Source organism: Crassostrea angulata, chromosome 8, assembly GCF_025612915.1.
Source record: "Crassostrea angulata isolate pt1a10 chromosome 8, ASM2561291v2, whole genome shotgun sequence".
Lineage (NCBI taxonomy): Eukaryota > Metazoa > Mollusca > Bivalvia > Ostreida > Ostreidae > Magallana > Magallana angulata.
In genome coordinates, this window is record NC_069118.1 from 57827062 (window position 1) to 57853870 (window position 26809).

The window sequence follows — 26809 nt, forward strand, 5'->3', positions numbered from 1 at the left end:
TTTAATAGAAATACTGTAATTATCTCAAATAGATGCTTTTAAAATTGCTTATTTAGATAATTTCGTACGGCGTCCCATAATTTTGTTCTTATATGAAAAAAAAACTATCGATTTTTTATCGAAATAAAGTACATTGTACTCCCCTTCAGCATCTGGTGTTTACTACTACACTGAGTAAACATGTGGAAAATCAAAGAAAAAATACGAGACGTCGTCCTTTCAGAGTGCGCGCACAGTATTAGACTATATTTTTAAAACAGGAAATAGGGAAATATGTAATTTTATATACCAATCTGTACGAATGCGAGTGGACTTCAATAAAAAATGTAATAACATGTAGGATTTTTATTTATATTTGATAAATCGGTGTTAAAAACTTAAAATTTTACTAAAAATGGCATGTAGATAGGTAACACTTTTAAGATACATATCTCAAATAAACTACAATATCTCAGTGAATGTTCATTTTGGGGGGAACATTTTTGGCGGACTAATTACTGTGATGATGTAACAGATATACGTCATAACGTTTTTGACGTAATCAATGCCAGAAATCAACGCCGGGTCAAAGAATTCTCAGAATGAAGATGTAGATGGGTAACACAACTTGAAAATGGCCTCGCCAGGCTCAGGTAAATTACAAAATATAAATTGTGATCCAGGATCTTGCAATGATCTATTGAAGCTTTTTTTAAAATAATATGTATATGCATTGTTGGCAGTAAAACTGTATACATATATCTTCTATAGTCTGTCCCAAGTTATTTTTGCTGCATATTTGAACGATTTTTAATAAAAATACACATACCTGTGACTGAAGTGCAATTAAAATCGATGAAAGGGAAAATTCCCAAGATAACTTCATTCAAACATTATCATTTTTCCCTCGTAAAAATTCACAGGAACGAAAACAGATTTCCTACGGAGATTTATAATGGGGAATGTTGACATCTTTTCTCCATTCGGAAATACTCGGGACCCCTCGCGCAATTTTTCAACGTTATCATCCGGGCGTCTTCATCTCCTTGGCAATGGAAAAACCTCGTAGACTTTTTATTTTTAGCCGTGTACTGATACCCGACAAGCTAGAGGGGGCGTTTCAAAGGGGAAATCTTGGGATTTTTTCATACTATTGAATGAACATCGTCTGAACCAAGAGGTATTTATAAATATTGAATAATTTAAGAAAATATGCGGCAAAAATATCTTGGGACAGACTATATGTTTTACGGTGCGACCGTTGGGGCGAGCGCAGCATGTGATCAAACAATGAATTATGATAAATCAATGGAAATAAAATTAACAAATAAAATTAATAATGAATAAATTTGATTGCAAAATAAAATAAAACATACCTATTTTTTCAGTAAAATTTACATTATTCATAGTTTATAAGATTTGTTATTTATTTATTTATTTATAAATAGAACATAGTTCAATCTCAGATACAATGTTGTTGAATAATAAAGAAACATAAATGTTCATTGCACTCCATCTCCTCTTTTAAAGTGATTGTAACGTTCGTCAGTTCATCCCCTTTTTTGCAGTAGACATTTTTTTTTAAAACTTACATTCAAAAATTGACTTATCATAACCCCCCCCCCCCATGTTAATTTTTTTTTTCAATTTACACATAGAAAATCGACTTATCATGGAGTTGCCCCCTCCACTTATAAAAAAAATTAATGTATTTATTTTTTTTTAATTTACGCTTAAAAATATTTGCTTATCATATTAATTTAAGAATATGGTGCCCCCCCCCTCCCCGCATGTAATAAATGGTAGCGAAAATAAAGAAACCATTGAACTGCTAAAGAGCTGAAGGATTAGAATTTTCATGATTTTTTTTTTCTTTTTGCTTGCAAAGATTTTTTGGCTGCCATCTACCACCATGCACCCACCCCCTTTTAAAAAAAGGCGATGCTACGTGTACGTTCCAGGAATTACCGTAATTTTGGTGAATAAAACAAATGTGAGCATTCATCCAAATGTGTGCTACAGTACAGGCAACGCGGATCCCGTGTTTCCCGCGCCCCGTCACGGTATAAACACATCGAGGTGATCGGCCAGGTGAGACAGGTATCCCGCGTTCCCATCACGGTAAACTGATCATCTACCTGTCCCCGTCACGGTAAAATTATCGATGGAAAAGTATCGTATACAAGCGGGAGTTATCTCCCCGAATGACAAATAAATTGCATGTTAATTTATATTTAATGACGATATTTAACCAGATTTTGACAGAGATTATAATCAAAATACTTGTAATCTTTTTTAATAATTTTTTTTTTATTTCATAGCTATTAAATATATTATTATAGTATTTAATTTAATACTTGTGCAGCAGTCGCAAATAAAATATTTTCGATTCCATTATCATATTTCAAGAAGGTCGTTAAAATAAAAATTATCATGAAATGATTTTAAAATTATGAATGTGTACGCAGTGTGATTGTGTTTTCTTAACAATTAAATGGTCCGCTTACATTTGTATTGTTTGTTGTTGAAGTCCATGCGTGTCAACTAATGATGAGCAAGTGATTCAAAATCAGGGCTTCCTATGATTAGCAACCCGGTATTTTTAGCACGTTCGGTTCATTTCTTTCAAGGTCTTCTACATGTACGTGTAAAGAACATTTTTGTGTATTCACGTTTTAGTGATTTCGTGTTGCGTTACTTTAAGTTTGGCTCGACGTTTGTCATTGCGCGAGGATTCCCACTTTCTAGTGCGTTACGTTTGCGACGACAATCTTCAAGTGCGAAGCCGTGTGTTCTTCAATACTCAGTCTGACTTGAATATTTAATGTGTCCCATGGAGATAAGTCGTCCACGAATCCCAGCTACAGAAGTACCGCTCCGATGCATTCTAACAATCTCCAGCTTCAAATCGTGTCGAATACGCCCCATCGTAATGCGAAAAATCAAATGAACGTGTATCTCTAACAAATAGAGAGTACGGAGCATTAGAGATACCCAGAGTTGCATAAAATTATGTAATCGAAAGATATTGTGGGTATCCCTTGTCATGTTGTCGTGATGGTGTACCAGCTACCCGCCGTGACGGAGGTTAGCGTTCGCTCGCGACCGAGCCCCCCTCTCTCTCTCTCTCTCTCTCCAGAATAACTAGATAATTTTTTTTGAGAATGAAATGTTGTTAAAACGTATTCCTATGTTCTTACACATTTCAAACGAATTAGGAACATGTTTTGAAAGTTTTGCTGTTGATATTTCATGCCGAAAAAAACCCATTTAAACATTTCAGTAAATGTATTGATATCATTTTATGTGTGCTTGTAATTTTATTGTATATAAAGCTACTACACATATGTAAACCCGTTTTCGTAACCTAACCTCCCCCCCCCCCCCCCCCACTCACCTCAAAGTTTTATGTCTGTCAAAGTTAACTTTATTTGACTTTAGTCCCTATTGTTTTACACAAAGGTGTGAAACTATCGCACTGACAGGAAATCACTCTACGCTTGAACGCACAGAATACACAGGAATGAGGCAGGTAGATAATCTGTGTAACGATTGACCAAGAAGAATTCTACATGTATATCAAACAATTTTACTAATAGTTATATTAAATAATTGATTCATTTTACTGCGTTCTTTAACAGTTAAACGTGTTTAAGATGTTCCTTCCCGCAAAAAACCTCCATTATTAAGTAAACGAGAGAGAGAAAAAACACAACGAATTAAACTTTCTAAACACAGTAAATCAAGCATCACGAACATTGTAAAAATTTAACTGTTAGATATACTTCTTATTTTATTTATTAAAAATAAAACTAATAGAACGAAACTTTGTCATGGAGGGAACACGTGGTAGAACTAGCGGGCTGATTTGATTGACAGGTGCAGCACGTGGACTCAAATCTGAAATTGCATGATGGATTCAATCACAGTGTACCATATTCTTTTATGAACACTAATTTTATGAATATTTAGAATTGGATATTACTATATTTTACATAAGTGTACCGCCGTGTACGTTAAATTACTCCTAAACGCCCTCTCTCTCTCTCTCTCTCTCTCTCTCTCTCTCTCTCTCTCTCTCTCTCTCTCTCTCTCTCTCTCTCTCTCTCCTCTTCTGTAAGGTGTTGAGCGATTAGACGAAGCCGTACGCGATTTAAACTTTTTCTTTTGTCGTGAATAGGTGTGAAAACCCTCAAGGGCATGTCGTCTTCTACCCTTTAGTTTGTTAATCACTACATGTATACACAGAAAATGACCGTGACTTAAACTTTATATGTATACACAAGAACGCATACTGACACGTTATTATTCAAGGCGCTTTAAAGCAGCACCAACTTTATATTTGAATGATAATTTTATTATTGAATGGAAAAAAATATTTGATAGTTGATTCCCGACATTTGTTCATTTCTCAATTTAAAACATACACATGTACTGACAGTTTACGGCGCTATGCGTGTCAACTTATAAAATGAGAAGATGAAATTGCTCTGCATTGATACGATGAAATATTTAATTTTAAGAGTGTTCTAAAAACAGGATTAACAACTAATAGAAATAATAACTGAAATAAGCACGTCAAATACAAAGATGTGTGTTCTTTTTTACACATCACATAATTTATTTGCGTAATGTTGTGTTATGTTGTAATTCAAATGTAGTTTCCAATTTCACGAAATTCTATTTCATAAATATTATTTATTAATTTTATATTAATATGAAGCACAATTTATTTACAATGCAGCTGTTATGCTTAAATCTGAAGTCGCATATTTAACGTGGATTTACGCGACCCGCATTGCCTGTAATGTACAGTACAGGTAAAGTAACAAGAACAAGCAGCAGCAGGAATAACGGTAAATCACACCGTCGTGGTGTCATCACGGTCGCAATCCATACCGCGATCAAAAACCGCGATGGTGTATCGCGGGAACGATAAAAATACCGTGACGGTAACGCGGGCCAATACGGGATCCGCGTTGCCTGTACTGTATTTAATTACAACTGTTTCCTGTATCTGAAGAAATGTCCTTATTCTTCAGCTGTTCTTTAGCTTAGCCTTTGCAAAATATTGAGAAGATTTGGGTCATTTCAGCAGATTTACTATAACTTCAATTAGAGTAATTTCCCCTTATCAGTGCTTATTGTGACGTCAAAGCTGACGTTGGTTAAGTGTCGCCTGACTCTTTAAAACTCCTCCGAGAAATAAAAGTACGCGTATACTTCAAAAAATCATGATTTAATGCTTATATTTACATTTTTTTTAACTTCTTGCCTTGTCTGCAAATGTGATTCATACCTTAAAATTCCTATCTTATCCTAAGGGTAAGTTAATATTAATGGAAGAGCCACAGTAACAGCCACAAGCGTGAACTTTAATTTTCGCTTGTGACGTTGCAGTTTACAGCGTTCAACGTTTGTGACGTCATAATAAAACTCGTCAATTTGACCTTTGACTACTTGTTGCATTTAGAGGCATTTAAACATCACGGAATTTAATGGAAAAACACAGTTGAATGTAAATATACTGTTTTATTTACTTAAAAAGGCATGATGTTCTTAAAATTACACATTACACACATACTTCTCAATAGTTGTACTTTGATTCTCGCGAGAACGTGAAGTTGGAAACCATTGGTACTATGAATTGTGGGTCAAAATTTACTGACGCCGAAAAAATCTATCGGATCAATGTGTAAACCTTTGTGACGTCACTCGATTATTTTTGATTGAGAGTGTACTGACGTGAACTTTAGAGGTAGCATTATGTCGTATATATTGTTATTGTTTTATTGTCTTGCTGATTCTCGTGAGAGTGTGACGTGATAAAAATTGCTATGATTACAGGGAACTACTGGGACGATTAAAACAATGCATTACTGGTCCGATTTACTGACGCCAAAAAAATCCGTTGAATGAATGTGCAACTAGTCCGAATTTTCTATTCACACATGCCTTGCCGGTAGAGCTCGCTTCGCTCCGGCGCTGCGCGCCGGCGAGCTGCGCTCGCTATTAATTCCTCATTTAAACGCATTTGTTGACAAAAACCGTTATTCAACTATTTTTAAAAAAAAAAACACGTGTCACAAGAGAGATATTTCACAGTCGAACGTTATGCGCAGCATGGCGATCACAAGTATCATGCTTATAAAAACAATTCTTGGCTATATTTCATAATAATAAAAATCATTATAGAATGTGCATTTTCATAGGTTGTATAACCATTAAAAAGAAGTACATGTGTCCGCAATTTTTTTTAATAGAGACGTATCAAAATGTCAACATGAATGTCACACTTTCATAAAAATACATTCAATTGCATTAGCAATGAAAAGAGAAAATAACTTGGACACTTCTTTTAAAAAGTGGCGCAAAAAATTCACAAAAATGAATCGCAGTTAAGAAATGTGCTATTTCTCCCAAACATTTTGATGCCAAATATACAAACATTACGAATCAAGATAATTGATTTTTACAAATAGAATGATGTCAACATTATATGTCACGGGTACGTAAAATGACGCAAGGGCTCAAAACGTTATGTGTACGTTTTTTTTTCTTCATAAAAACAGTTATAGTGAACATTATAAATACATGTACCTACACATTATTTTGTGAAAAAAGTAGCAAAATATATATACTAAGAAAAATAATTAAAAAAATAGGAATAACAATTTAAAAATTAAATTGATGCCAAATATCCAAACTTAGCGAGTCGAATTAATTCATTAATACAAATGAAATAATAACGACATTATTTGCCATAAGTATAATTATGTAAAATGACGCAATGACGTGATGTGACGATGAACATGTATCTTAATTAATTAAACAGGGTCTTTGACTGCTGCACAAAGAATTAAAATGAATAAAGAAAAAAGGAAAGAGAGAAGGGTAGAACAGACTCGGGAATGGAGGGGGAGAGTGAAGGAAAAACAGAAAACTGATTCCAACTCCAATGTCTTTCCGCCGAAAGGTAAAACGGGTTCACTGCAAGTAAATGGGCAGTAATGATTTCGGTTAAGTGCTAAAACAAACCAAATTAGATATTTTTGTTCCGCAGAGTATAATACTAATAAAAAACATACGTATAGATTCATAAAGTTTAAAATTTGCCGATTTTAATTTTTAAAACAGTAGACTACTGATAAATTTTACAATGAATTTACATCGAATTTCAGAAGAGACAGTCAAAGCTGCGACGATGAGAAAACGTAAACAGCGCGAAAGAGAACGTATCAAAATAGAAAATAATCAGAACAGAAAGAAAAAAGAAACGGAAAGTAGATTAAAATTAATTGAACACGAGGAATCAATGCGGAAACGAAAATCGCTTGCACAAAAGAGATGGCGCCAAAAAAACACAACAGCCAAATTCGGAGCGAAAATACAGAGGACGGTAACCTAAGGTCACCATTTAATAACAAAATGCAAAAATGTCCAGCTGTGAGAAAATTAAAAAGAAATTTACCGACATCCCCGACAAAAAGAGCAGCCACCATTGCGGCCTTTCTAAAAAATGCTAACTCTCCAACTGTTAAATTACTTCAAAATTGCAAAATTATTCCTTCTCCAGAGGAAAAGGAATCAGCTACTCTTCAATTGTCCGTTCTGTATGACATAAAAGAATCGGTTTCAAAGCTAAAACTTAAACGCTGCGACAAAGCAAGGGAGGCCATGGATTTTCTAACAGCTTCTTTCAGCGGCGAAAATGTTAAAAAATCAAGAGCAAAGTCTTCACTAGCAAAAAAAACTTGGTCTTCCGATCCGTAGAATATCAAAAGGGTACAAAGTTCGTACAAAAATCTTACATTCGGAATCATCATCGTTCACTTATACAAAGCGGAAAACAAGATCTGATGCTCTGTCTGATGATACCCGAAAACGTGTGTATGATTTTTGGTGTTTGGGTGAAAATTCGCACCCAACTGAAAACAAAAATGACGTGAAAAGGGTTCGAATAGGTCCAAAACAGTATTCATCTCACGTTGTTCATATCTTAGAAAAAACACAAACAGAAATATATGCCGAGTTTATTTCAAAAAACCCAGAAATTCGTATTTCTCAAAGACTTTTTGAGGCATGTAAACCCTACTATATTCGCCCAGCTCGTCAAAAGGATCGAGTTACTTGTTGCTGCCGTTATCATCTTGAAATGAAATACGTTTTTAAAGCATGCATGTCATTCAGAAAGACTTATGTTACAGACCCTGTAATATATCATGATATGTATGAAATAAGTAATCAAACTCTTTGTCCTTCTCATTCCGACGGACTACATAACAAATCATGTTTAGACAGAACTTGCTTGGGTTGTGGTGTTCAGAAAGTGCACTTGCACCCCGAGGAACTAAGAACTGACGACGCGTCCCCTGATGTTTCTTGGGAGTGTTTTGATTATGTAAACATTAAGTCAAAAAGAGGCGAAACCAAGAAACTGATGCTAGTGAAAAAGGTTACAAAGCCTGCCGAACTTTTCCAATATATGATTAAGCTTCTCGAAAAATTTCCAATGCATAATATGGGGGCTCAATGGCAAGTCCAACAATTGAGAAATTTGGTTCAGAATTTACCTCAAAATCATTGCGTTACAATTCACGACTTTTCCGAAAATTATCGTTGTAGTGAAAGGAACGAAATACAATCAAATTATTTTCAAAAAACGGAAGTCTCCATTCATGTAACCATACTTCACAGGCATGCTATCCTTGAATTAGACGGTTTGGAAAGTACTACGGAAAAACCAGAAATAGTTACGGAACACTTTTATGTCATATCTCCTGATGAGAAGCATGATCAACATTTTACCCATTATTGTCAAAAAATTATTTCTGACTACCTAAAGTCCATTTCGTACGAGGTCAAAACAATGCATGAATTTTGCGATGGTTGTGCTGCACAATATAAAAGTCGCCATTGTTTCGGCGACTTATCAGATTCTCTTTCAGAATTTTGTTATCAAAAGTTAATTAGAAATTTTTTTGAAACCAGCCACGCAAAGGGCCCACAAGATGCAGCGGGAGGATTTTTAAAAAATCAGGCTGATCTTGCCGTCATTAGGGGTATCTGCATCATACAAGATGCGAAAGGCCTCTATTTGTTTGCAAAAGAAAAACTTGAAACTCCCAAGGACTCTTCAAATATTCGACGAAGGATTTTTGAATATGTAGAAGAAATTCCTAGAGAAAAAGCAAGGTTATATAAACCTTTGCCGGGAATCAGATCTGTTCATCAGCTCGTGTCAGTTATTTCTGGTGAAAACTACATTCGTCCCCTATCTTGTTACAATTGCGAAGATTGCATTGAGGGCAATTCTGAGTAATGCGATCTCAGTAACAGTTTAGGCAATGCAACACTAATTTATTTCACAAAAGAAGGCTCGGATAATGACACATCAGACCCAGAGAACGAAACATCGGAATCACAAATATTATCAAATTTAATTACAAAAGACTGTATATTTCCGGTACTTTGTGACGATAATGTAAATGATTATTATGTAATGAAAGAAAGTTCAAAATCAGTTGTTCTACAAAAAGATGACAATGACAGGTGGGGAGCTGCTTACAGAAGAGGTACACAGGTTATCCGAGGCCATTACTTCGAAAAATCTCCTGAAACGCCTTTGAAATACAAACTAATAAAACGCAAACCGGCGATTGTACCTTCCCAATCAGTTTTGTATATCATTTGTGAATCGGGTGATATTCTTGACAATGACACACTACAAATTTTAGAGGAAGTTCATTTAACAATATTACAAGCTGTGAGTGAATCACATGCTTTTGAAAATTGATATCGCTGAACTGAATTAAAATTGAAACATTTTAACGTTGTGAACTTCAGACTTGGTTGTACATATTAAGAAGATATTTTGAAATTGCAGTTTTGAAATACAAAATCTCTTAAACGCAGAAAAAAATTAATATAAAGTTCGTCTTTTTTTAATTTTTCGTATGCTGTGCTTAATAAAATGTATCATTACGTTATGCGTGAAAATGACGTTTTTGACGTTTTTGACGTTACCGAAATTAACACCAACACCGTGCGCGACGTGTACAAAATTAATCAGTATCGCTAAAAACACAGATTTATAATAACATCTACAATGTATTTTCTACTCAATTTCTTTTTTTTAAAATTGATTATAGTTCATACAGTTTTGAACTGACGAACCATCGAGTAAAACGACGTTCAAGTATGAGTACGCGCATTCGTTTTACTTAAAAAAGCCGCTTTCAAATGTATTATTTAGTTAATTAATTGAAGTAATTATAATATATGAGTTTTACTTCGTTTCATATACGAAAAATACAAAGAAAACTAGAGCAGAGCTCGTGGCAAAACCACGAGTAGGTCTTCCGTTGTTGCTGCGAGTTGAAAATGTATATGATTTGGTGTCAAACGATTATATGGACTAATGACTAAAATTTCACTCCTGCTTTTGTTATAAAAACGTGTTGTGATTGAAAGCCTGTATAAAGACAGGAAGAAAATGTTTTAGGAAAACTATTTGTCGAACACAATTTGTGTATTTGTTTTGAAAACTCTTTAAAGCCCTGTCACACCAAGTTGCGTTCCCAGGGCGTGTTCACGGCGTTGTAAAATTCATGGAATTCGTAGATCGCAAGGAAAATTTACAATTGAAAATGTCACGGCATCCTGATGGCAACTGAGGCGTCCTTACAGAGCTCCCAACTACGTTTCCACAGAGTTCTACTTGGCGATTGACTGCGCTCTCGCTGGGTATCCGCCGAGTGCTCATGACGTGCTAGGAGTTTTTACCACACGTCCACAGCGTGCCCTGCGTGCACATGCGCTGTCACGGCGTTCTAAAATGTTCTAGGATATCCCACCGCGGCGAACGAAGATGCCGTTTTGAAGACTATGTGCAAGATTGAAATTGTTGTGTGCTGTCAAAATTTGGTAAATAGCCAAAATTGATGGCATCTCTGAAAATTTGTTCAGGGCTGATATTATTTGATAATACGAGTAGCCTTGAACATTTAAAATAATAATCAGCTATGAAAGATCATCGGGAGAATTTATGCATAAGTGAGCGTATAAATTTTACATCTGATATAGAAACACCGTTATGTAACTTAAAATTAAATGACATTATTTACAGAAATGAATATTACTTCTCTCGACGATGCAATAATATGCAAAATACCTATTTTTAAGTCAGTTTTTTCTCCATTATCGTTTACGTATGTATTTTGAAAAAAAAAACCCGGTAAACTTCAATAAAAATAAGCGAAAAATTTAGGTGTTACGGTTTTTATTTTCAGTCACACAAATTAAATGTGACAATGGGGCATATTCGGTCGGAATTTTGGGGTAACATGTACATGAAGTAAATTGATGCAAGTTACCTGTTTGTTTTTTGTGGGTTTTTTGTTTGTTTTCTCTGTTTTATCATAAAGATATATATAAAAAATTACGTACGTCACAAGCAATATTTGCCTTCTCTATTTCTCTGGTATTTTAATAGATTGTGTATTCATTGTTGACATAAAATTAGTATTCCACTGGCTGTAGCTAACCTTGTAAGTAAATTAAGTTGCATGACAACCTCATACCACACAACTTCATTAAAACTTTTTTTTAAAATCAATTTTCATATAATTAGAATCAATTTTCATATAATTAGAAATAAAGAAAATTCCCATGAACACATGTCCATCTCACTGAAGTGAAGCGCATATATTTTTGGAGGCAGATACATGTATGTCACAATATTATAGTCTGTAAGTCAAGTGAACTAATCTGTCCACACTTGCAATACTTTGATGATTTCTATGGCGACCGCCTGCATAGCATAATGTAGTCGTATTTCATAACATCTAATCCAAAGAACAAATTACCTTTGACTTAAAACTTTTTATTATATGTATAATTCTGTTCATAACTATATATAATAGAAGTTTAGCGTGTCCAACAGGTCAATTTATTATAGCCACATTCTCAGATTATGAACTCGCACCTTTAATGTGAAAATGAAAGTCTTATTGTTAGATAATTGACCACTTTGAAGAAAGCACCCTGCGAACTGTTGATTAATTACATAACAATTGATGATTTGCAGCCATAAATAACCTAGGGCTATATATGTTCTGAGCTGTTTGCGCTGAAGCGACACAAGATTTTCGGTAGCACGTGGCGATTGAATTTACGCAATAAAGAAAGTTGAAATTTTCAAAGACTGACCGAATAAAAAGACGGGTGGGAAAGAGAAACACGTTCAGGAGAAAATGTTAAAAATAAGATTCAATTCAATTTATTATCCTTGAGCTTTGCAACTCATCGGTATACAAATTATAATACATATAAAATTATATACAAATGTGCAATGTGCAGTAAGTGAGTGGACATATTAAGACAATATAATCATGTACATATCTAAAGATATGAATGAACATAAATGTATAAGTAGCTTAAACTGTAGTATTATTACAATGCTGCGCTCTCATTTTGGAAGCGCTAGATAAATATTTTCCTAAATTATTGAGTTCCTTTGTATTGTTAACACTTAAAAGTTTAGCTAGCTTAAAAACACTTGGTTTTTTGTAATAAAAACTCTTTACATATTTCTTTCGTAATTCAGTGTAAAAAAGACATATGAGTATAAAGTGGAACTCATCTTCTAAATCTTTTTTATTACAATGATTGCAAAATCTTTCATTTCTTGGCACCTTGTTGTGTCGACCCTTTTCAATATTTGTGATGAAGTTCGAAAAATACTTATAAAGTTTTTTGAAGTATAATTAATCGGTCTCCTAAGATAACTTTGCAAACAAAAATTATCCAAGAAGAATGAATGATTTTCGACAGATCTGGAATTAAAAAAAAAAAAAAAAGAGCACTTGGCAGCGGGGCTGTGGGAGAGATTCTTTTATCGTGCCAGCACCTACTGCAAACATGTAACATGGAACTTTGATCATAATTTGATTTGATTTTTAAATTACCTTGTACGCTGTCGTATAAATCAATGCTAAATCAACTGTACAAGTAACATAAATTCATCTGTTTACCTTGAACCAATATTATAGTTGAAAACATAAAAAAAATAGTTGCGTTCATTCAAAATACCAAACATGCACGCGTGATAAGGTAAATGTAGAAGATGTCACTTGCGCGGGATCTCCTCGGCCATGTGCGAATGATGATCATTATTTAAAGGTTTTAATATTTGTGTGTGTTTTTTGTTTTTTTTTATTGAAAACATTATTTGTACAGTTTTAAAACATTTAAGACTTTTAAACCAACCATTCAAATATGTCTGTAGAGTATTTCAGATTTGGAGTAATATCGCTTTTATTAATTTTCAGAACGACTTTTTAATTTACTCTCCAATGTTTAATTTAAACAGATACAAAATGAACACACTTTTATAACATATCATTAAAACAGTGTACAGTGTATTTACGGCTATATAAACTCAAACAAGCTCATATTCATGTAAGTGTGCGGGTGCGAATCTTGTGTATTTAATTAGATAACCGTTTACCGCTAGGTAGTGTAGCCGCGGATGATTTCCTCGGCCGCGGGCGAACGATAGATTAACGTAAAGATCGATTGAACGCATACACACGCACAGCTCAGAACCTAGGAAGATTTGAAAAGTTTGCAATTTAATGACTAAAATCTATCAAATAGAAACTTTTTTTTTTACTTTAAACCCACAATTGATCTATATGTCTGATATTGCATTAGATTGAGAATGGCATTGCTTTTATTATAATTAACTGAACGATTTTTTAATTGACACCCTATCGTTTAATCCAATTGAAGAATAAACCTTTATGTGTACGTAATCAAAACTGAAACAATTCTTCAGTTCGAAGCTAAATTAACTCATATATGAGAGACGCAACGCTCGTGTATTGGATAACCGCTGACGGCTAGGTAGTCCAGCCGCGACCATGGTGACCGATTTTCTCGGCCGCGGGCGAGGGATAGCTTACGTAATAATACGCACACAGCTCTGATTCAAGGTGGATTTTAAATGCATGCAGTATGATAACTAAAATGTAATGCATAGAATTTTTTTCCATACGTATTTTGTGGTTTACTAGAGAAGAAAAAGAATGTTTTGTTTTGCGATTCTCGTCTCTAAGGACTGTGCACCATAAGAAATAAGAAGGACTTAAACTTCGGAATTCTTTAAAAAAAAAAAAACCAGCATGTGTTCTAATTTTTTTCCTCATGAATTAAGACCTCCTGTATAAACCAGCATACTTTCTGTGGTCACTTTATGCAAGTTTTAAGCACAAAGACTTTCGTTAAGTTGCCAAATGAAAACAGGTACATGTTAACATGTAAAGCTTGTTACACTCATTCTACACAAATCACTTACAAAATAACATTGTAACGACCTTTATAAGATCCCAACAAACAACTTCTCCAGCGACAGCCATATCGAAATCCTAACCGTTTTTAAGTTATTCAGCAAAATCTTTTAAGGGCTACTGGCCCTTAATTTAAGGGGCCAGCCCTTTTTTATTGGTGTCAAATGAAAGCCCTTAACATTCTGCACAACTTTTGTTCTATATGTATTTAGGAAATATTTCAAACTAAAAAGTTACGAAGCTAAAACATGAGAAAATTTTTGCTGTTTTTAGAACATAGATTTCGATTGATTAATTCGAGTGGAATAATTGGAAAAAACTAAAATACAAAAATCAGAGGACAATATTCAAAGTGTCAATAATAAAGATTTTTAACTATAAATTATTTGCTACGGACCATTTCGGAGCCTTTGTCTGGAAACTAATGCCCCTAAAATTTTAGAAAAAGGGAAATAACTCAAAACCGGAGGTTGCGATTTCAATTCCTTTTGTGCTCTAGCAACCTTATCTAATTTACAATATACCGTGAAAATTTGAACGAAATCGGATGACAAACAAATAAGTTATTGAGGATTTAAAAACGTCTAGAAGAAGAAAAATGATAATGAAGAAGAACCATCAGAATCAGTACAATGTCTTCCGTTGGAAACGGAAGACCTTAATTACATGACCCGCTTGTGCGGGTTATGGTATTTTTCTGGAATGCTAGCTACCTCCATACTGTCCTTTACAAAAATTTAAATTATTGATAATCAAAATTTGTACATTACAATTGTCATGTTGTATATTTTATTTGTTAAAAATAAAATATATCGGTAAGGACAATACCCACATGAAACACAAAAGAAAGCCTTTTTTATTTTGTTTCCAAGAATCGGAAATTCTGTTACAAAAATACCGTGTAAAGGGTTTATATGTAAACCATTATGAAAATGCCCAACTTTTCAAAACTTTTTAATGAAATATTGATACAAAATATGATCGCATCTGTATTAGTGCCGGGTGATGTAACGCACCCATTACAGAGGTCACATCAAGTTCCCTGGGACGACAATTGCTTTTACCATTGTATTACACACGTACCATCTTTTCAGCAGATAAATTATCCCCTTTCTTTTGTCATATCCTATCATTTAGACCTTTATTTAAGAAGGCAGTCGATAGAAATCAAAATCGATAAATAGTTCAGAATTTAAAAACATCAAAGACATAATTTTTTTTTACCAAAATATCCATTTTTATAATAGTTTGTCGTAATTAGTCTGAGTTATTTTTTGTTTCTTAGTGTTTCTTTTCTATCAAGCATGGACGCACTTTCTCTGCTGGAGACTTGGGTTTTTTGAGGCTAGATATTATGCAAATCTTCCTTACCTAAACCAAAACTGCAAAACGCTCAATAATGCATTGCACTCTGCTGATGAAATAAATGAAATAAAATAAATGTGAAATAGATGACATAAATGTTTATTAAATACAGTTGTATACGCACGGAAAACATCCAAAAAGTCCTCATTTATTGACAAATAGTGAATTTTGTACATATTGGTTTTCATCAAATGGAACCCCCCCCCTTTTCCAAATTGCTGGATCCGCCTCTGAATGCCCCAATTCAGGCACGTAGCATCGGGGGTGGGGGTGGGGGCAGGGGGGCCCCGCTCCCCCTTTTTCACGCAGCAAAGATTTTTTTAAAATTTACATACAAAAAATTGAATGTACATGGAGTCCCCCCCCCCCCCCACTTTTCTGTGACCCTGTAAAAATTGAATTGAACATAAGGAAATAAACAGTGAAATTGAAGTGAAAAGTACACCCCCCAATGGATTAGGATTTTCAGGATTTTGGAAAGTAACACCCCCCCCCCCCCCTTTTTTTTTGATGAGTCTGCTGCCCCCGCCCCCCCCCCCCCCCCCCCCCCACACACACATACACACACAAACACACACTTTCAAAAACGATGCTACGTGCCTGCAATCTAATTAAAATTAGATCCTTCACGCTACTGTATTTGATGGTAGCGTGAAGGATTTAATTTTAATTAGATTGTGAATGCTTACTCATAAGTTATTTCGTCAGTTAGTCTTTATATATATTTTAGATCGTTAATCTTTCATGTGCTGATCAAACAACATCCTGACATGCTATAGGCAGACATTAAAACCTCTCGGGACACAATATTTATAAAAATGTGATTGAATTCTTTTACTTTTTACTTAATAAATCGTATAATTATATATTCTTTTTGTAGTTTATACAATATATCTTATAGTGGAGCATAAATTGTGCAATTCATGACTACCATCCCCAGGGGCCATAATGTTTTGGGGTAGAAATTTTACAATTCATATTTTTTAAACAAAATCTTCTTTGTCAACTGTTGGACAATCAGTGGATAAACAAGCGCATGCTGTTGATAAATGAGAAGGCTTCTATATACCAATTTATGGCTAAAGGATCAGAGATTCTGTCGTTGGGACAGGGCTTCATTATAAGATTTAGTGATCGTTCAATGAATATACAATTATGCATCAAGTCTTTTCTATGTACCATTTGTTTTAGCAGACAAACGAAGCACAGGGTTATAATTATTTTTTTTTTCGAGAGGTGGACAGGCATATAGCCTACATTCTGTCCACTTCATTCCAAATGAGCAGGTACGTAGCATCAGGGGGGGGGGGGGGGCTGCACCCCCTCCACTTTTTCTCGCACCAAATAATTTTCTTAAATTTACATACTAGAGATTGAATTATCATGGCGTTGCCCCCCTCCCCCCACCTTTTTTGGGAGTATGTATGTAAAAAATGTATATGTATAAAAATTGGAATAGAAATGAGAGAAATCGAAGTGATAAGTTATAAATCTACGCCCCCCCCCCCCAACCACCCTACGGATTAGGATTTTGAAGATTTTTGGAAACTGCCTTTCCCCTTTTTTTTGCTTGTCAAGACTTTTTGCATGAGTCTGCCACCCCCCCCCCTCCAATTTCAAAATTGATGCTACGTGCCTGTCAAAGGTGCTAAATAACTGTTGCGATGTAGTCTTATACTGATTTAAAATAACACGAGCGGATTCTATTTCATATTTATATCTGGAACTGTTTATGACGTTTGCAATCTGATTTGTACGAGCGATACAATATAGAGCTTGGGTATGTTGTGAAACGCTATTGATTTAAAATAATCTATCACGTGACCTTATTATTCAACCAGGAAGTAAAAACGAACCGAAAATAAAATTAAATCTCCCTGTTATCATTTTTCAAAAAACAATTGTGATCATGGACCCTAAGTACAGCATCCAGGATGTTGTTCGGTGCCATCTATGTGAGACCCATGGCCCCCCTATGTATTGCGATTTATGTAACATACATTTGTGTAAAACCTGTGTGGGGGAACATCTCTCTGATGAATTGAAAGAACACAAAGTAGTGTTATTTGAAAAGAAGGGATCTTCACTTAAATGTCAGAAACATTCCACAAAATTATGTGAACTTTACTGTGAACAATGAGACGTTCCTATCTGCGTGCAGTGTGCTTCTTCTCAAGAGCACAAACAACACGAATTTGCTGATATGGCGATAAAACTTGAACGTCCAAAAAACAAATTACAAGGAGATTTACAAGAATTATTAAATATTATTTATTCTTAATACAAAGAGATTGCATCCAATCTATCAGTTCAGAGAGCTGAGCTGAATAAAAGGTCCCAAGAACTGAAAACAGCTATTGATAAACATGGAAAAGACTTGCACATAGAAATAGACAATATTATCAAGAAACTAAAATCTGGTCTTGATGAGATATACTTCAAATACTCTGTTGTCGTAAATGAACAGGAAAGTGAAATTACACGGACCATTTATAAAAGTACACAGAACATTGCTGATCTGAAGACGTTACTGGGCTCCAATGATGTCAGTCTTGTCTCCGCCTACAAATCCAGGAATGCCGAATTCAGAAAATTGCCTTTTACACTCACAGTTTGCTTTCCAAATTTTACCCCTTAAAGAACTGCTTTATCAACAGTTCGGCCTTCTGTCTGAGTCATCTATTAAGACAGAAGAACATAGCTACACAATGCGGGATTCGTTAGGTGCTGAGTCCTCTTTCCTTAACAAATCGCTCGTGCCACAGGTCATCACAGATATAAATACTGAATATGGGCAGAATAAACTACGCAGTGTGTCCTGTCTGAATGATGAAGATACATGTGTTTGGACGTGTATTGAGAATAAAAGCATGAAACTCTACAACCTCCGGGGGCAACTACTCAACTCAGTCCAAACCAAAGAAGGGAACAGACCATGGGACATAGCTGCAATAATGTAGCCCTCTCCCGATTTCTTTTTTTTTTTGGGGGGGGGGGGGGCTACAACTCCATAGGATCTCCGTAATGGTGCAAGTGCGGGAGTGATTCACTCTCGCAACGATTTCGTCTCAAATCGTTTATAAATGACAATAACATTTGCATTTCTTACCTGAACTCAAACGTTGTAGATGTCTATGGCATAAATTAATCCAAAAATATCAAGTATAGTCCATATATCGGTTATTTTTCGTGTATGTCACCAGCGAAAGTTAAATTTGTCCGCCATGTTTACTGACCTTGACCGGTGTAACGACGAAAATTGACCCCCGGAGAATATTGACCTGGGGGTCAAATTTCTACGGAGAAAACTGACCCAGGGTCAGTATTCTATGACAAATATGGGGTCCTTTTTCTACAGTAGAAAACCATTCCAGACCTGTAGATCTACGACCACCAACACGTTGAAAACTGACCCCATAGAATTTTGACCTCACTGATAAACTACATGTAGAAATTAAAGGCGATACGTTAAGCATTCATGCATTCATGTTTGGTGAATGTCCGCGGGGGTGGGGAAGGAGGGGGGTGGGGGCAGCGAAAGCATATGAAAGATAAGACAGAATTAGTATACGCCTCCCGTTTTACCCTTTTACATATATAACATCACTTTGAACAAAGCGATGTCTGTGTTTATCTTGAAGTACTTGTCAGCTTTCCTTGTGCAGCCCCTTCGCTAAACCTTTTAAGCCCCCCCCCCCCCCCTCCCCGAGGTATCTGCATTAAGATGTGCTCGCACGCGCTCTCTCTTTGCATAATGCTCGCTTTGCTGAATACGCTTCATTATCATAGTAGATGATTTAATAGACAAACATAAACTTAATGACTACCGATTGCATATTTTTAGAAGAAAAGACCCAGAAGAAATTTTGACAAATAAAGCGGATTTTTTAGTATCGGATCTATTTAGCTATACTGAATGTCTGACAACCAAACAAAATATGTCACACCAACAGACTTATCCCGCAGGTACATATAAGACAGAACCTCGCGTATAAATTCCGAATTTCGGATTTATCACGATTGCACTAACGTTTCTCTAAATGTCTGATAACTTTAAACTCTGCATCGCCGCCATTATATGTTCAATAAAGTTGTGTAAGTACAGGCAGTTAGCATCGTTATTTACTTGTAAACTTAAATGTTACCATGGGAGGAGAGGTTTGGAATTCAGCCGCGTTGTTTTAACCATCAACAAAGTGGCCAGCTCTTGTAATTAAAAGCTGGAATACAAATAAACAAAAAAACAAAAACAAACACTTTTTTAAATGAGGACTTTATGTCTCAAGTTTGGCTTGACCCAAAATTTTGGCCTGACCTCCAATTTGGCATGTACAAAAAATTTTGGCCTTTATTTTAATTTCATATTTTATTTACATATTTGATGATTTTATTGAATTTTACTGATTTAAGTGCAATATACATGAATCATCACACTAGATGGCTTTTAGTGTCTTACAGTGATAATTCTATTGAAACATATTTTTGACTTTAGGTATATGTATGAGTGATTGATTCTAATAGATTTTGATGAAGTCTTCCTTTGAATTCCAAAGTAATATTAGAATGTAATACTGCCATAGTATTTACATTGTAATATAAGTCAGACTGCTCTCAGTATCGGACAATACCTAAATCAAATACCTGTTTGAGAAAAAAATAATTGCAGAGACCAATATGTATTCAATCCAACCTACAGTAAAGGTCTTAAAATGTTTTACGTTGTTCAATGTTCTGATATTGAAGTTCATAAATTGTTTCCTAAATACACACATGCATGAAACTCTACTCTAATCATAAGGTTATAATTAATGGCATCTCTGCATCAAATTACTGGAGAATGCAATGTTGCAGTCATTCACAAATGACATTATATAAGACCGAATGGTGTTTACCTGACAGATGCATTTTGCCTTAAATAAACTTTATTATGGTGTCCGGATAGGGCCAGTTGCGTTAGCGCGACATCGCGTTCAGATAAACGAGACATCGCGCTAACACACAACACGCCGTCGCGCTAACGCAACTTTGCACAACACGCCGTCGCGCTAACACATAACACGCCGTCGCGCTAACGCAACTTTGCACAACACGCCGTCGCGCTAACACACAACACGCCGTCGCGCTAACACACAACACGCCGTCGCGCTAACACAACTTTGCACAACACGCCGTCGCGCTAACACACAACACGCCGTCGCGCTAACACAACTTTGCACAACACGCCGTCGCGCTAACACACAACACGCCGTCGCGCTTACACAACTTTGCACAACACGCCGTCGCGCTAACGCAACTTTGCAAGTTTCACAGTCTAGTAGGAAGTCGTGTCCGGAAATATCAGACTGCGCATGCTGAAATATGTAGGCATGCACGCAAGCATGGATGAAAAATAAATAAAATGTACTTTGAAATATATATATTATTTTCAATTATTATCAATAGATATGAATAAAAATATAGTTACTAGTATGTCACTGTATAAGGATATGCTAGAGTGCATATAAATTATTAACAAATCTACCAATTGATAAATTTACCTTAAATATTTGATATAATTAGTTAATTCAGCAGTGATATATTTATAAAATGTACATGTCACAAATTCATATTAGGTGTTCTGTATTTTACAAAAGCAAAGAAATTTTAAAATGTAAAATTACAGGTAAATATAACAGGTCACACTGGCGTCGGAAGCAAATTGAAAGTGGGGGAGGGGGGGGGGGGGGGCTAGACTGATCCTCAGAAATATTGAGAGAAAAAAACCTAATTCCCAAAATCATGAAAATCCTAATCCGTGTGTGTGTGTGTGTGTAGGGGGGGGGGGGGGGGGTAATCCTATACTTCCAAAACAAAAATCTTTCCGGCCATACATCTTTTTTTTCCCCAAATCATGAAAATCCTAATCCGTGGGGGGTGGGGTTATGCCTTTTACTCCAACTTCTAAATCTTTCAAACGTACATTACGGAACAATTATGTTTCCTGCGAAAAAAATGGGGGGGGGGGGGTTCTGAACCCTCTATTCTGCTATGTTCCTAATGGTTAGGTATAACTTATCAAAAAAAAAGAGGGGGTGGGGACTAAGCCAAGCCCCAGCCCCCCCCCCCCCCCGGTTCCAACGCCTTTGTTTGTGTCATGAATATATTTTTGTTGATTTAATGAATTTTATTAAATATTTAAGGTAAATGTATCTATTGGTAGATTTTATAATAATTCATATCCTTATACAGTGACTTAAGAAATGAAGATAATAATTTTTCTATTGATCGACGTATCAAAGAAAAAATTGACCGGAAAACTTCATCAATGCGCGTAGCGCATTGATGAAAAAGTTTTCCGGTCAATTTTTTCTTTGATACGTCGATCAATAGAAAAATTATTATCTTCATTTCTTATCATTTAATAAAACATTTTCAAATAAAAAAATGTGATGTGTCATTGATCAAAAATGTAAATAATGTAAATGAAGCGGTGCGTATGAATACAAAACAACAACAGCAACAATATTCAAAATGGATGCGCCTCAGCTGATGCAGAGCTATTGAGCTGAATTAAAGGATTAAACACAAATAGTGAGTTAAAATCTGAACCGGCTGAATTGAAAACGAAAGGAAAATACATGCGATAGCTTGTGATATTATTCACTGTGCAGAAAAACTCGTAATAAAACTAGTTTTCATGTGAGATCGCTGGAATATGCAACTTGACATAACCATCCAAGGAAAGGCGATCGTGGATGAAAATAGCTGATATGTCGACAGAGAATAGTATGTATAAGCGACTTTTGTAAACGTTGTGGTAACTAGATAGCCAGTGATGTACTTAAATGGTATATTAGCCGCTTGGAATGCGCAGAAGGAGTTGATGCATCACTCATAGCTTTTCTTTACGACGCTTATTCTGATGACCGATCATGTACGTGTGTAAATTTAAAAATTATCGTTACCAAATTTGAACAGCAGTGTTACCTTGAAAGTTTATAGGCCTATATGTTCGTTATAATATTCCTGGAAAAGGAACAGCCAGCCTCGCTGTAGGCCTAAATGTTGATTGATCTCAAGCAGACGAAATCGTGAGAAGACGCTTAATTTTCTATTTCGTGAATCAAATAATGTGTTTTGTTTATTTTTGAAGGTTAAACTTTCAATTTTTTATATTCACAAGGTTGCATTTTGTTTGCTGACAATAAAACAGACACAACTTTACTTTTCTTGACAGTGTTTATCTTGGAAATTCCCGTTCTATAAATAGTGTTAGATCAGAACAGTTGAGAAAAGTAGATCCGGCAAAAATTTTATTGATGCAGGTATCAAAGAAATTTTTCGACCAATCAGAAGCGCCGATATCTCATCAAATGAATAAATATTAAATGATACACTAGTAACTATATTTTTATTCATATGCATTGATAATAAATGAAAATAATATATATATTTCAAAGTACATTTTATTTATTTTTCATCCATGCTTGCGTGCATGCCTACATATTTCAGCATGCGCAGTCTGATATTTCCGGACACGACTTCCTACTAGACTGTGAAACTTGCAAAGTTGCGTTAGCGCGACGGCGTGTTGTGCAAAGTTGTGTAAGCGCGACGGCGTGTTGTGTGTTAGCGCGACGGCGTGTTGTGCAAAGTTGCGTTAGCGCGACGGCGTGTTGTGTGTTAGCGCGACGGCGTGTTGTGCAAAGTTGCGTTAGCGCGACGGCGTGTTGTGCAAAGTTGCGTTAGCGCGACGGCGTGTTGTGTGTTAGCGCGACGGCGTGTTGTGCAAAGTTGCGTTAGCGCGACGGCGTGTTGTGTGTTAGCGCGATGTCTCGTTTATTTGAACGCGATGTCGCGCTAACGCAAATGGCCCTATCCGGACACCATACTTTATAACTAATCAGATTTATAACTAACCGTCAAGTACATGTACACCGCAGTGCTGTAACCCCGCCCCCCCCCCCTTTCCCAACTTTCTGTATGCAATATGCAACACGTTGATGGTGACTTCAATCATTTTGGAGAACTTTTGACTATTTGATACTGTACAGTCCTTGTGTAGTAAAAGTAAATTTTGCGAGAGAGAGAGAGAGAGAGAGAGAGAGAGAGAGAGAGAGAGAGAGAGAGAGAGAGAGGGGGGGGTATGGGCATTGTTTACTTGTTATATAATATATAAACCATATTCACTTGAAAGAGGATAAAGAAAAAAGAGAGAGAAAAAAAACGCAATAAAGAAACAAATATTATACTACAGTACTTCAGCTTATCACATATTTTCGCGATAGCTTTCGTACGATGGCCGATATGGGCCGGACAAAAAGTAACCACGAGTTGTGTTTGATTTGCCGGCAATTCCTGAAATGCCGGCAAAAAGTAACCACGAGTTATATTTGATTTGCCGGCAATTCTTAGATGCCGGCAAATCTCAAATGTGGGCAAATCTTACTTATTGTTCAATTAAAATATCAGAGGATATAGAGGTCAAAAAGTCTCGTTATCTTAATTGACAAAAGGGTTTGACCAAAAACATGACAGTTTTACTTGCAACGTGCATTATTAATGACATTAAACAGAACGCAAGAGCACATAAAAAAAAGAGGGCATCCTAACATCCAGACATGTCTTAAACTCATTAGAACCCGACACTCTTAATGAAGCATTTGGTCAATTGTTTATATATTAAAACTAATTAAGAGTGTTTCGGCGATATTAATAGCACGTATTAATATTCAGATTTGTAATAAGGCCCGCCTCGTCAGGAGTTCACCTTATACATAAATCAATTAATCTCTTTGAACTTCATTTGGTTTTAATTTTGATCTAATGATAAGATCACCTATATTTTTGTGTTTACTGTATGCAACCATAGGAGGTGTTGTGAATAATTGTTGCATACTTCGTCATGTTGTATGTTATCCCAGTATTTCATAAGCCTTTAATTTCCTTAATCCTTTTATACAAATTCGGTCACCAAAACATTAGATAAATCCTTTTTATTGTTTTCTTCTTTTATTTTTTGAGAAGATTCATTCTATTTGCAGAAATAGTTTCTTGCATAATAGGTTCAATTTCTGATTGTTTTTAACCTCTTTTTTCGAGATGAGTTTTAAAGTCTTTAAAAATACTTTGTAATACATATTGATCACTAGTATTTCTCAGATGTCTGGTACATTCTCCTTTAATTAGGCCCTTGAAAACTGATGAGCTATGAGCACTTTGTCTGTGCAGGTATTGGAAGCTGTTAGTAGGTTTGATATATGAGCGGATGTCTCATCGCTGGCTATCTGAGAACCTTGTTTTCTTGTATATGGTCGTGTCTAAAAAAAATGACACTGGTGTTTGGTAATTCATAAGTAAATCTCAGATATTTATGACAAGAGTTCCATATGTCAACAAATTCTTTAAATTCATCCGGGCTTCCATAAAATGGAATAAAGCCGTCATCTCTATATTAGTTTCGAAAGGCCCTCAACAATGTCGGCGCGCAATTCCCCCCTTACTTCTCCTCATACTTTGCTTCTTTTCAACCCTTTCGACCAATTAAGATAACTTGACTTTTGTGACCTTAATATCTTCTGGCCTTTTAATTAAACATTAAATATAAGATTTGCCCACATTTAAGATTTGCCGGCATCTATAGCTAAGAATTGCCGGCAAATCAAACACAACTCGTGGTTACTTTTTGCCGGCATTTCAGGAATTGCCGGCAAATCAAACACAACTCATGGTTACTTTTTGTCCGGCCCATATCGGTCATCGTACTTTCGTACTCCTATATTTTTCGGTCAAAAGCCTTTCTGTTATGACAGTTTTTAATTCATGTATGTTTGGATTTGCGTTTCCTTTATATTTACGAGAAAAGATATATTGCTTCACAATAAGAACTACCAAGTTAAAACATTTATAAATTTCTCTATTTGTATATTTTCTAAAAAAGACCTGATTGTTTATCAATTGTTATTAACAAATCAAACTGTCTCAAAATCGATTCTTTAGCAACAGTCCATATTTTTTTTTACTACAGTAGATTCATAAAATAAATGATAAATACTCCCACAATCTATTTTACAGAAAGTGCACACAGGAGACTCTGCTTTTTTTGTTTTAAAAAGATATCTATTTCTCGGAAATATTCTATGAAGAATTTGGAATTTTAATCAATGTAATTTTGATTCTTGTGTAGATTTAAAGTGTAAATGTTTAACTCAAAAATTTTGATCCATGATTCTTGTGCATAGTTATGAGCTTTTTCTCGCCATTTAGATTTAGATGTGGATGTTTCTCTCTTTTTATCTAATAATAAGTTGTACATAAGTTTGCAACGTTTACAATTACTAGTAAACAGTAGGATATGATTAGGAATAACAAGTCATATTCTCTTATGATTTGTGAATTCGGTATGTATAAATTTTTGTGCAATCTGGTCCTTAAAATTACATCAGTTCTTATATCTCGTTTTTACTTATCAACAAATATATCTCAATCGATGTTATACTTTATTGCCACTCAGTTAGAGATCACTTTTCGAGATAGGTAACAGAAACTGCTAAAAATGAGTATGATTGTCTGGGACACTTATATGAGAAATCCAAGTAAAGTTTAAAGTTATGTAAGGATATGTCCGTATTATTTACTTGATTCAAATGTCGTTTTAAGTGCTAGAGTTATTTAAACAATAAAATGCTTACATGTACAACAGATATCGATTTTAAATTCATGCATTATCATTTGTAAAGTATTCTGTTTCTTGTGTTCGTCTAAATTCAAAGTTTTGGGATTGGTAATGTTTATATGGTTTTAAAATCAAGCATTGCATACTTAAAATACATTCTTTTTAAGCCTGTTTTAACAATAAAAAAATAATTGTGAAAAATGTCCAACTGGGATGGAGCATGCAATCGATCGCGGATCTAAGGAATGAGGAATTCAAACTTATTAATAAAGGACAGGTGACACAAAATCATTTTCTTCTAAAAACATTTTCTTTGATAAATATAAATCAGTTTATAACAATTTTTCCATTTGACTAGCATCAGATAAGAACACACAGCTCAATTAAGTGTGCTGAAAATCCCAGCTGCAGCAGATCTCCGAGTTTTGCCGATCTTTAATGAGATAAGAAACCACTGTGC

At 35.2% G+C, this 26809-nt stretch overlaps 1 protein-coding gene across 1 annotated transcript; it reads left to right on the forward strand.

The window, feature by feature from the left end:
- Positions 1-8206: 8206 nt before the first annotated feature.
- LOC128161136 (uncharacterized) lies at positions 8207-9643 on the forward strand. Its single transcript, XM_052824371.1, has one exon. It carries the CDS (start codon positions 8207-8209, stop codon positions 9299-9301), a length of 1095 nt encoding a protein of 364 aa, XP_052680331.1. The 3' UTR covers positions 9302-9643.
- Positions 9644-26809: the final 17166 nt, after the last annotated feature.